Source organism: Carassius gibelio, chromosome A10 (assembly GCF_023724105.1).
Source record: "Carassius gibelio isolate Cgi1373 ecotype wild population from Czech Republic chromosome A10, carGib1.2-hapl.c, whole genome shotgun sequence".
Taxonomy (NCBI): Eukaryota; Metazoa; Chordata; class Actinopteri; order Cypriniformes; family Cyprinidae; genus Carassius; species Carassius gibelio.
Genome location: NC_068380.1, coordinates 20,562,603 through 20,575,935, shown reverse-complemented (window position 1 = coordinate 20,575,935; position 13,333 = coordinate 20,562,603). Strand labels below are relative to the sequence as shown.

Sequence of the window (13,333 nt, the reverse complement as noted above, 5' to 3'; positions counted from 1 at the left end):
AATGCTAAATCATGTTTCCATGCTCAGAAACCACAAATATTGATTGTTTTGAGCACAATAACTGCACCTTTTTTAACTGAGGGCATCAGTTTTTGCTGACGACTCGTCAGGCCAGTTTACAGCCCACAGGGCAACATCTCTCAAGTACACTCAAGGTCAGTTATTCAGGTTAGAGGGCAAGCTTATAGATCACACTTAGAATGAGGATGCAAGTCAGACAGAAATCGGCTAATGTATTTCTAATTACATCACTATATATCACAAATCCTTGTGCCACATGGCCTTCACTGAAGCTCTGCTATAGCACCAAAACTACATTTTTCAGTGTCGAAAGTAGAATTATAGCAACTACCTTCCTTTTTTCTCCTTACTTCTGTTTTAAAAATCTGAAAAAGATTTGCATGAAAAGAAAAGAGCTGCATGTCCAACATTTACCAAGCATTTCTTTGTATTAAGATTAAAACCAATATTATTTGTAGTCTATATTCACTTATCTAACTAAAACAAGCCCTCAAACACATTAGCTTTGTCTAGCTGTGCTCTGTTCCATTGCATCACCGTTGGCTGATTTCAGGACTCTGTGTTACCAGATGCCTCCGTTATAACTGAAGCAACACAAACTGAAGCCCTCAATACCAGGTGGACACCTTCCACATTTATTAAAAGCTAATGAGAGAGACCAAGGCATCGTGAAAAATGGGCATTCAGTCTTTCAGAAGCAGATTGTAATCCCCACACTGTCTGATGATGGAAATCCCCCCGGGGAGGGTGAAGTGCACAATTATCTAATGCTTCAGCTGCAGCTGCACTTCATATGCATTACTAAGTATACTGTACTACAAAATTAACTGTGAGCAAGATAACAAGCGCACTAAAAAGGCTAAAAAGTGTAGTGCTATTATGGGAACCTGCTGCTGATCTTTGTTCTGTGTGGACAACGTGAGAAGCTTTCACGAGCTGAGACACTGAGGCACTTCAGCATGAACCACAACAAATCTGTAACTTGTGCAATTCAAGGTGTGGAATATATCTTTTGATTAAATCATGTGATTCCTGAACAGCTTTATGTTGAGATGGATCTTTTTGATGAATCATTTGCACTGGTTCACTAAACCGGGCCTCTGAAAGATTCTTTCAGGAATCAACAACTCACCAGCTCCCAAGTGCCATGGCTGTGTCTAAAAATGCTACTTATTTATTTATATAGAGCACTATCTCAGGAGACAGTCATTTCTAATGGTGTCTGAAATCATAGTGAATATCATTGAGTGCACTCACATAATCCCATAATGCACCTTAATAACAAGTGTACGGCCGATGTACACACAACAGCTAGCATGCACTGTGTGGTGCCAAATTATTTGTTACATTAATTATCTGTTACAGTTACTGAGAAAACAAAATCTATTACATTTCCAAAGTAACCTTCCCACTGGATACAGCCCATATCTTTCAGATTCAGAATCGATGATGGGAAGAACAGCTGCTATACAGAAAAATGATAAATAAAACGTACTGGAATATGTTTATGACTTGATGACAGTTTTATCAGAATGCATATGAGCCTGTTTGAACAAATAAAGCATGCAAACTACACCCCTGACGCGCACACAGTCACGTATTGTAATAGCGCATTATATTTCGATACTGAATTACTTTATTATTTTATGAATAAAACCAATTCAAAAATGGTAACAACAGGCTTGCATGTGTCTACAGCGAACACGATAAAAGAGTGAAATACGTCAGGGACCCGCGTGACGTACAGAGTCACTGAACTGATTTATGAAACAAACTGTTCAAACGAGTCGATTCCGCGAAACGAGTCACTAAAAAAGGGACAAGAAAAACAACAAGTGACTAAAATAGCATCTCTGTGGCACGCAGTCCGATACCCGGGCACACGAGTGTAAACAATGACAGTTAAGCACCACAAACAACCCCACATATACAGAACACGCAAAATAAACGATAAATACTGTAAACGCGCGACTGCGCACAAAGGGAGCGCGCTGTTTGTGTGGCAACGCGCTGGTCGTGGAAAAGTCGCCAAACGTAATATCGCGATATAAAGAAGAATATCGCGTTAATTCTTGTAAAATCCTCACATAAAACCCACTTCAGAGCGCCGGTGGACGAAAGCGCGAGGAAACGCTGTTTTCTAGACAGATTCGCTTCAGAAACGCCCCTTCACGACATTAACATGGCAGCAGCACATGAGGAGCTCTTATTATTCTCCTAAGTCTTATCACTTCACAAATATATTTACCTCCAATTCATGCCTTGTATGTACATAGACGAGCAAGATCTGAAAGCAAACGACGAATGGTTATATAACAAAAGCTACAAGCAAAACGAAATTGAATTCTAAAAAACAAACCCACTTCCTTGAATCTAACTTTGATCACGCTATATAAACCGTGCTATACGCCCATATTTTGCATCTCAACAACATTCACCGATTGTAACCCATAAACGACGTGCATCATAATTTGAATACAAGCCAAACAATAAAAAATAAAAGACTGTCACTTAATAATATTCCCAATTTGCATTTAAAAATAAAAACAAGCAGCCTGAGGTTGCAACTCCAACATCTTTACGCGTTCACTCCCTCCCCCACTTTTCCTCCCATGCCATTTCTGACGTGCCATAATTATCATTACATACAATAATGCAACCCCTTCAACACAAGAACAACTCAACAAGCGCGTAATAGGAAAATAAGACACTGGAGACTCACATACCCATCCATCGCACAGAGCAGAACAGAGGCGAGGCGAAATAACAATGCAAGCGCAGGAAAATGAAGGAAGGGTGCTGCTGTTGGTACAGTTCGACTGCCCAACACAAATTCACTCTCAGGCACAAAGGCACGCACACACTTCCTGCTCCTGACGCGCGCGCACACACACACACACACACACACACACACACACACACACACACACACACACATACATGTACAGACGCTTCTCTGTACAAAATGGCCTCCCTCTTTCACCAGACACACCTTTGAAGAAGCGCGTAATATGTTTTGTTGCTGGACGTTTTGTTGAAAGCACCAATATTGAGTGCGCAATGACGCGCGACAACAATAAGTTACGCGCGCCCGCTATTTCCAAGCCCAGCGCGTGGTTTGGGATCATTTGTTTATGGTCTCTGCACTAGGAGATCTATAGAGGATAATCTTGTTGCTGGAATACATTTATTAATTAAGGTAATGGGCCTTGGGGAAGAGCTTTAAGAGCTTGACACTTGCAATAAACACAGTCGATACATTCATTCTGCTTTCCGAGGGTCGGACACTTCCTGGAATGAACTCTTTATGGAACATGTGAAGCTTTCTGGTGCATTGAATTATTGATTAAGAAATAATGTCCCCGTTTGTTTTAAATGATGACTATTTTTACGCGCGTGTCGTATGAGGGCAGTGGAGATGTTATCCTCTGTAGATGAAGCGTGTGAGAACTTGTTACACTTGTTGGACCAGTTGAACCGCAGTCTTGTGCTTACATGGAGTGTGTGTGTGTGTGTGTGTGTGTGTGTGTGTGTGTGTCACATAAAAATACTGTGTGACCGCACATTCGTAGCCTAGATGTGAACTATTCAAGTGCATTGAAAGAATAAATCAGCCCAAATTTTAATGCCGTAGTTCAGGGGTCTCTAAAGTGGGGTCCCACCTTAAAGTGCTGGGGGTATGTGGAAAGGTTAAAAGACCTTAAACAAAATAAATGCATTTGATTAAAATTAATAAATATTAATCTAATAAATAAATGAATTAAATCAATATATTTACTTTAAAATAGTACAATAGTATAGCAATAAAAACTAAATGTACTCCAAATACAATTTTCTGATTTATAATATTATTAATTGGGTCTTTAAAAGATATAGCTGCTGTAAATGTTAGGAGGGGATGGTAATGTTTAGAGGAGATTGAAAGTCTGTGGGTTATGTGTAATGTATGTACTGTACATTTGGAAGAATTGACAATAAAGCAGACTTGACTTATGTCTGCTTGACTGAGAGACTCTAGGGGTGTTTACATGACGTTCTGGAAACAATCGCACGTCGTAAAAATAAAATAAATCTCAATAGACGACAACCAAGACACAGGGTGTAGGAAACCCAGGGATATATATAAAAAAAGCAAAACCGAGTAAATAATTTAGCTCTCCAGGACACCAGAGGGAGAAAGAGAATAAAGATGGCTAAATAAACAGAATGAGAAAGAGATCTCTGTAGTTTTCATTTGCATTAGTAGAAAAACATGCATCAGTATTAATAGATCATTGATATTATTATTTTTATTTATATTAATCACCATCATAGTTATTTTTAAGGGATTTGAATATACATAAAGTGATTTGTTTTTGTAATTGTATACACAATTTGACCAATATAGTGTTTCGTAATGAAGCAAAAACGATGAAGGGGCACATTTCTCCTCTTTTTTTTTTGTGTGTGTTTTATTAATCTGTTCTAAATGTTATTCATGGTGTATTATGAAAGACAAATGTATTATTGTTTGTGTTAATATGCATATAAAAAGTTTACTTTATCGCTAACATCGTTTATTTGTTTACATGTGAAGTAAAGGGTAAATTTTTCTTCATTTTGATTTTTTTTTTTATAAAAATCTCATAAATTATTACAAAATAACACAACTTTGTCATGTTTGCTGTTAGTGGAATCATGCGTTACTAGACTCTTTGAATAACACATAAATCAATGAAGTATTTGTTTATTTATTTATGTAACTTATTTTCCCCCCTTTCCATTCACCATTCTTTGCCGAGGTTTTTAATGATGTGTCGCATAATTCGAATGTTCCTTTAAAAGCAGGAGCGCGTTCACGACTCTACCGGAAGTAGATTCAGTGCTGGCGCAGTGGAGTCTGTTACTAGAGTAAAGGGCACATTCACAGCCTTCGTGTTTTTCTGGAGCTCTTTGGCTTGCACAACACGGCTTCAGTTTTATGTTACACGCATTTCTCCCGCAGTGCATTCCGTCCCCAGATCAGACACAGGAGCCACAATGCTGCAGAACACGGGGTGAGTTTGTCTTTTGCTTATTAGCTACATTACACGGTAGCACGCTAGTAAACATGTTGTTGACAAGTGTTTAAATACTTCTGAACTCATTCACGCTCGATTTCAGCTGTGTCATGAATGAGAGACTCCGACTGTGTTGACACATTATTACACCCTGTTCCTACATAACTATTTAATACTATCTGCTAAAACTGATACGACATTTCAGAAGATCATCGAAACCCGTTTTCCTTTATTATGTTTATATTATTATTTTTTATTAATTTGACCTTTAACCTAATTTCTTATGCGCAGCGCAAAACATGCCAGCGCAAACAATAACACGATTAACATTGTTATATTATACATCGCTGGTTTATGAAACGTAGGACAAAGTGAAGTAAAAGAAGTCATAAAAATACATTCACAAGAGCCTGTGTGACCTTGCTGGAGTCACACAGGAGAGAGAGACACTGCTGACAAAAAGTAGGGACACAATTATGCAAAATAACCAGTTATATTTTTCCTGTGTGTCATTGTTTGTATGTTGCATCGATTACATTTTGATGTGTTTTATGATTCATATGCATTCACTTTAGGAAGCTGGCAGGATGTACTATCTTCATTACCGGAGCGAGTCGAGGTATTGGCAAGGCCATCGCGCTCAAAGCTGCTCGGGACGGTGCCAATGTGGTCGTTGCTGCCAAAACCGCTGATCCTCACCCCAAACTGCCGGGCACCATCTACACAGCTGCTGCAGAGAGTGAGCGAGCACAGTTACTCTTACACAAAAACATTACACAGAGGAAGGCTCGAGAGTCCAAATCCCTTTCATTTTCTCCATAGCTATAACTGGATTTAACTTTTCAGCACATCTCTGAGATTTAGTCTTTTTTTAAAACCAATAGCTATTAAACAATAATGTTTAATAGCCAAATTCCAAGTATTTTTTTTTCTGCATTACCCATAATCCTGATGAGTGAGAGCCACCAGTAGTGAATGCATTGCAGATGATTTGTTCAAGCTGTCTTCCATGCAGTGTGTATTAATTGTTGTTTATGTAGATATCATAACAGGCTATAGCACTGTTGTGAAAACTGATGGGTATTACCAGGCCTAAAGTACGCCAAGATAATGTTCCTGACACTGTCACTGTCATCAGGCAATGAGTTAATGATGTTGGTCTTTTATTTGGTTCCCCATTACTCCACCGCCTGGACTCTTGTCACAGTGCCATGATTGTGGCTTTGATTAACGGAATCCCAAGCAATCATCACTTGATTGATTCAGCTGTTACAGTACAGTTGTTGACCGTGTGCATCATCTCTTGGACACAACATGCATTACTCTTCTTCTAATAGCTGTTTCCATCATGATCATGCGCCATGTCACAAAGCGAAGGTAATCTCAAACTGGTTTCATTACAGTCAATTCAAAAGAGTTTTAATAAAACACTTTCACAGCATGAATATGCAGAACCTACACTACCGTTCAAAAGTTTAGGATGGATACAAATTCTGAAAGGAGTCTCTTACGCTCACCAAGGCTTATCTGATCAATATACAGTTAAAACGGTAACTTTTATTTTAAAGAAATAGCTCATGATCCTAAAACGAAAAATTAGCTGCAAATGTACTCACCCTCAGGCCGTCCCAAGATGTGGATGAGTTTATTTCTTCATGCAAAAAGATTGGAAGAAATGTAGCATTGCATCACTTGCTCAGCAGTGGATCCTCAGCAGTGAATGGGTGCCGTCAGAATGAGAGTCTGATAAAAACATCACAATAATCCACACCACTCCAGTCCATCAGTGAACTTCTTTTGAAATGAAAAGCGGTGTGTTTATAAGAAACAAATCCACAATCATTAAGGGATTTCAAACCGTTCCAACTAAAATATGAGTCCTCTATTCATCGGACTCAGAAGAGAAATATGCACAGATCAAGCATCATTTAAAAGTGAAAATAGACAAAACTTTTTGTAAACTGAAATGTTTGTGGATTTTGATGTGAGAGGACAACAGGGGATGAACCTTTACACTGAGGAAACGTTATTATGGATTATAGACTCATATTTTGGCCAAGTTTAAACGGCTTAATGATGAATTTGTTTCTTACAAACACACAGCGTTTGGATTCACAAGAAGTTCACTGATGGACTGGACTGTCGTGGATTATTGGGATGTTTTTATCAGCTGTTTGGATACTTATTCTGACGGCACCCATTCACTGCAGAGCATCCACTGCTGAGCAAATGATGCAATGCTTAATGTTTCATAAATAATTGAATGTGGTAAGTCTGTGACCAAGTAATGTCTGATTGGTAGTTGAAGCTGCTGGAGGGAAGGCATTGCCGTGCATCGTAGACGTCCGTGATGAGAAGCAGATCAATGAAGCCGTGGAACAAGCCGTGCAGAAATTTGGAGGTGAGTTACTGCATTTGAGATGTATCATACTCCTCTCACTCAGGTGGGTTATAATTAGTTTTGTGTCTTCTGTGGTGCTGTTGACAGGGATTGACATACTGGTCAACAACGCCAGTGCCATCAATTTAACAGGAACCCTGGAAACTCCAATGAAGAAAGTCGACCTTATGCTAGGCATCAATCTCAGGGGAACGTACCTGACGTGAGTAAAATTTTTTTTTTTTTTTGAGACTCACCGATGATCATAAACGACTTATTATAATTATTTTCTGTGCTAATCAAAGGTTTGTCACAGATGTTGCCAGGAGAGCTGAACTTGTTATGAACTCTTCTAACTGTGTGTTCATTACAGGTCTAAACTGTGCATCCCACATCTTCTGAAGAGCAAGAACCCTCACATACTTAACCTCAGCCCACCTCTAAACCTCAATCCCATCTGGTTCAAAAACCACACGGGTGAGCGAGAGCCACAGCATTCTCACATTCACTGCTCCAGGCCTTTGGTTTCAGACTACCGCTGGACATTTATTTGATAATGGTGACAAATAATGAGACTGATCTTATTTTCTGTTGTGTATGTGTAGCGTACACTATGGCAAAGTATGGCATGTCCATGTGTGTACTTGGAATGGCTGAAGAGTTCAAGGGATCTATCGCCGTTAATGCCTTATGGCCCAGGACAGGTACATCAGTCATTAAATAATTCAATTCAGAGATCATGAATGCATGAGTAGATATGTTGATTCAGTAATCTATATCTACAGTACTCCTACAAATGAATGTCTTAGTGGAATATTGAAGCGATAATTCACCCCAAAAATTCAATTCTGTCATTATTTACTCATCCTCACCCATAAAACGTTCATTCATCTTCGAAACAGTTCTCAAGAGGCTTTAAATGTTTTCTGTCCATCCAAACAAAGCCTATTCCAACAAAACTTTGATGCTTCAAAGTTTTCCTAAAGACATTTAAAAAGTAATCAATCCAGTGGGTCCAAGTTTTCTGAGGAGATGCAATTATTTTATTTAATAAACAGATTCATTTAGGTTTTCATTTGCATATAAATGCTATCAACGCACATAAATAGAGCTTTTGAAGAACCAAAGACCGTTATTCTTGCTTGTCTAGCAGTCATTTTATAATACTTTTATTTATTTTTTCATAGTAACTGCATGGAAAATAGTGAACAGAACACTGGCATTCCACTGAAATTCTTACTATTACATAAATTCTAAAAGAATAAAATCATCCCTAGGGTCATTATCATTAACTAAATCTAAAAAAAAAATTTAGATTTACATTATATGTTAACGTAAATAAATTAAATATAATATCATTTGGTTTAAAAAAGGAAAAGAAAATGAAACTGATAAAAACGACAAAAACTCAACAAATTAACTGTAACTTAAAGTGAAAACCGATATGTAAAAATAACATTCAAAACATTTACAAAAACTATAATAGCATCAGTGAAACACTAATAAATCCCACTTTTTTTTTTCTTGTCAAAAATAATTGTCACTCTTTCCTAATTGAAGTATAGTCGTATAATGAGCCATGTTCCAAAATTACTTTAAAATACGATAGTTAAATTTGTTTAAAATATTAATTTAATACACATTCCCCATGGTTTGTTATTATCTTCTAAACTTCTAAATCCACATGACAGTGTTTCAGTGAGGATGATTTGTGTCTGACACAGACGAGTGTAGCTTTTCCTGTATCTCAAACAGTAGAGCATTTCGCTAGCAACACCAAGGTCATGGGTTCGATTCTTAGGGAACGCTAGAGGTGATATAATGTAATTATACACCTTGAATGCAATTTCGCTTTGGATAAAAGCATCTTCCAAATTCATAAATGTAAACGAGTATATATTCCTGACACTGTATGCAAATGAACAACTGTAAACGGAAGTCTCTCATGAAAATGGTGCACATGTAGCATTCAGATTTGTATGCTGAACTTTTTATTGATATATTCAGAGCTTCAGAACAGTATGTATTGTGAGACATGCTGTGAAAACCAAGTGGGATCGAATGTGAATCCAAATCAACAATGATAAGTGGATTACTCTTGTTGCATCATCCACCCTCAGCCATCCAGACGGCAGCCATGGACATGTTGGGTGGTTCTGGGATTGGTAAACAGTGCAGGAAGGTGGAGATCATGGCTGATGCAGCCTACGCCATCTTGAAGAACCCCACCAGCTTCACGGGACAGTTTGTCATTGATGAGGACATTCTCAAAAAGGAGGGCATTAAGGACTTTGATGTGTATGCTGTTGAGCCAGGTTGGTTATGCAGTATTAATGTTAATGTGGTAAAATAAGTAGTGCATCTTCCTATTCAATCATTATGAATATCAGTACTGTGATTTGTATAAACGTTAGACTATTTCCCAGCACTTCTAAGTATTTTTAGACCCTGTACACAATAACATGACATATCACTAGAAACACAGCACATAAAACATGTCTTCTTTTTTTTTTAGGTCATCCATTGCTTCCAGACTTTTTCTTGGATCAACAGCCAGAGGATCTGGCCAAGCAAATGAAGGAGCATGGTGAGTTATGAGGCATAACCAGCATGTTTAATTAATTTTGTTCTTCTTATTGATTAACTCTCTCTCTAGGTGCCACTCCAGCTTTCAAGAGTGGAAAAGCAGATTCTGCCCCCACGGGACCCATTTCTGACATGTTCAATGTAATCCGAGGAATTCTCAGTCCAGATATAGTGAAAACCACACAAGGAGTGTACAGATTCGATTTATCAGGTAGTTATATCATATTTAAAACATTTGAGTTAACGTTTCGAGTTTCAGTCAGTGTCTGCAAGCTAAAACACTGTGAATACTGAACAATAGGGTATGGAAGCACATTTATTCCTCATAAGAAAAAAACAAGCTTTGGTGAATCGTAATTATGACAAATCTGAATCACAAGAAGTCGTAAATCATATTATGAAGTGAATTTTAGAGACGACAAATAAAACTGATGCGATTGTCATTGCTGATTTACAAGCTTATGACTTTTAGTCTCATCATTATGACAAAAAGTCATAATAAAAAGTAATTCATATGTCTGAATTATGACAAAAAAAGAGATGTAAAGTAAAAATTGAGAGATTGTCCTAATTATGTAAAGAAAAATCCAAATGATGAGTCAGTCCTGACTTTCAATCTTATTTTTAAGCTTGTAAATAAAAAAATGATGGGTAGGTCATTGGACTCGCAGGTTAATCTCAAGTTTGATTAGCTGGTTCAGGTGTGTTTGATCGGGTTAGGAGCTGAAATCTGCAGGACAGTAGTTCTCCAGGAGCAGGATTGGAGACCTCTGACTGGAAAAGATATGTCCCACCCTTCAAATCTGTGTTGAATGAATGTGTGGTGGCATGATTGACAGGTGAACATGCTGGAGTCTGGTACATTGATCTGAAGAACGATGCAGGAAGCGCCGGCAGCGGGGAACCACCAGTCAAAGCTGACGTCATCATGACCCTGGACAGTGCAGATTTCATCAAGATGTTCGGAGGTAGAAGAAGTGTCACTGCTGCACTTCACACACACTACCGACATAATTGCATCATAGAGGATGGTTTGAATCTGAATAATAAAAAACTGAAGCACTGATGAAAACCATGTTTTTTATCAATAGGGAAATTAAAGCCCACAATGGCCTTCATGTCTGGAAAGCTGAAGATTAAGGGTGACATGGGCCTGGCCATCAAACTGGAGAAGATGATGGCCATGATGAAGTCAAAGCTGTGATGTGATCACTCACCGACCATCTCCTGCCTTACATGATGTACATGATCTCTTTTCTAAAACACTGTTTGCATTCAAACATTTGTTCAACTGATACATATTTTAATAAAGGATTTTCCTTTATACTTGCTGCGCTGCATGTTCTAGTATAGTATATAGTATTACAACATCATTCTGAAAAAAGTCTTTCAAAAATTGACCATGATAATTCAGTTCAGTCCAATTCAAGTTTATTTGTATAGCGCTTTTCATGATAGAAAGCAGCTTCAAAGAAAATGTAAGTTTTTACATTATGTCTATGGGTGATGTTCCTATGGCGTAAGGTACGGTAACATCGAGTAGTTAGTTAATTACATTAATTCAAACAATACAGTGAACACTTAACAGCAATGATTACATGGTGCAATCAAAATTACAGAATTATTTGGTAACCACCAACATACCATGATGACTGTAAAATCTCAATTTAACCACATTACCATAGGAACTCATTTAAAGAGTGTAAGAAGCTTTCAAAATCTTTGTAAGGTTATTATTATTTTTAGGTATTACTATAGTAATTAGTGTACTTTAAGGGATGGACATTTAACTCTGAGATTAAAAAATTGATGCTTATGTATTTGTATTTTCCTCTTGAAAATGGTTTTAGGAAAGTCACTGGATATAATTTTTTAAACCATCAGCACAGTATAATTAAAGTACATTTCAATTTTCTGTCTTCATAGTAATCAAAAATTAGTTTTAGTAACTAGCTGACGCTCACATTCTTTTTCCACTTTTGCTAACAAAAAAACGATATATTGTATCTTTCGAATTAACGCAAAGAACAAACGTGTTTAATTGTTCTAAACACTTGTTGCAATTTTTCTACATCCTCTTCAAGAACACTGGAGGTGTTCACTCAAGTTAACATTCCGCTATAAACGTCTTCTCTGCCACGAGTACAGCCTGATATTGTAAATAGAAATGCATAGCTCAATAGAAATACTGAGTGCTGTCAAATACAAATTTCATCCATGCACATTGCCAATATCATGTATAGTAGTGATGGCCGATTCGTGAACGAATCGTTCAATTTAACCGGTTCTTCTTAGTGAACCGGTTGAACCAGTTCACCAAATCGAACTGAATCGTTTGAAACGGTTCACGTCTCCAATAAACATAAATCCACAAATTACTTAAGCTGTTAACTTTTTTAACGTGACTGACACTCCCTCTGAGTCAGAATAAACCAATATCCCGGGGTAATCCATTTACTCAAACAGTACACTGAATGAAATGCTGTGAAGACCGAACTGAAGATGAACACCGAGCCGAGCCAGATAATGAACAAACACGCCCACTGCTGGAGCAGTTCTCGTTCTCGAGTCAAGAACCGGTTGCTTCGGTGTTCGGATCACCAGTACACTCAACCGAGAATCGTTTCTGTCGGACGCGTCCGATTTGAGAACCGATGAGCTGATTCTCGTTCTCGAGTCAAGAACCGGTTGCTTCGGTTTTCGGATCACCAGTACACTCAACCGAGAATCGTTTCTGTCGGACGCGTCCGAATTGAGAACCGATGAACTGATGATAATGCGCATGCGTGTAATTTTGTAAGTATTTTGTTAAACATCGGAAAGTGTGATAAAGTAACTATATTTTATTTTGATTTTTTTTAATTATTTTTTTTAGATTAATGTTTCCAATCTGTATATTGTATATAATGTATAGGCCAAATGGGTTTTCAGGGAAGTTGGACAATAATTAAGACTCTAAAGACTCTTATGTTTAATAGGAATAAGGGATGATTTATGAGATATCTGTACTGTATTTATAGTTAATGATGACATTCACAAATTGAGTTTGTAGTAAACAGAACATGAAACATGAGTAGAGCAGCTGATGACACTGAACTGCAGCACGTGCCGAGCGATTCTCGTTCTCGAGTCAAGAACCGGTTGCATCGGTTTTCGGATCATCAGTACACTCAACCGAGAATCGTTTCTGTCGGACGCGTCCGAATTGAGAACCGATGAACTGATGATACTGCGCATGCGCGATTCAGCGTGAAGCCAACTGACTCACAGCATGTCTGAACCGAAGGGATTCTTTTGGTGATTGATT

The 13,333-nt window shown here is 37.9% G+C and overlaps 2 protein-coding genes across 7 annotated transcripts in view; one reads left to right on the top strand and one right to left on the bottom strand.

The window, feature by feature from the left end:
• The window catches only part of LOC128021523 (polypyrimidine tract-binding protein 3), a 59,279-nt gene extending 56,365 nt beyond the window's left edge, over positions 1-2,914 (bottom strand). For 2 of the 6 annotated variants that reach the window (XM_052608784.1, XM_052608789.1), the window contains exon 1: positions 2,748-2,914. Coding sequence is in view for 2 of the 6 variants with exons in the window: in XM_052608783.1 (XP_052464743.1) it covers positions 2,744-2,755 (12 nt within the window). In the remaining 4 variants the exon portion in view is untranslated. Of the gene's footprint in view, positions 1-2,269; positions 2,598-2,743 lie in introns of those variants that run through there. The other 4 variants (XM_052608788.1, XM_052608783.1, XM_052608787.1 and 1 more) reach the window with 4 other exon arrangements.
• A 1,957-nt stretch (positions 2,915-4,871) lies between these two features.
• Positions 4,872-11,350, top strand: LOC128021526 (hydroxysteroid dehydrogenase-like protein 2). Its single transcript, XM_052608793.1, has 11 exons — positions 4,872-5,057; positions 5,636-5,799; positions 7,363-7,461; positions 7,549-7,663; positions 7,814-7,917; positions 8,046-8,144; positions 9,561-9,755; positions 9,956-10,027; positions 10,097-10,237; positions 10,866-10,994; positions 11,118-11,350. The coding sequence occupies exons 1-11, from the start codon at positions 5,041-5,043 to the stop codon at positions 11,228-11,230; spliced, it is 1,248 nt and encodes a 415-aa protein (XP_052464753.1). The 5' UTR covers positions 4,872-5,040; the 3' UTR covers positions 11,231-11,350.
• The last annotated feature ends 1,983 nt before the right edge of the window (positions 11,351-13,333 follow it).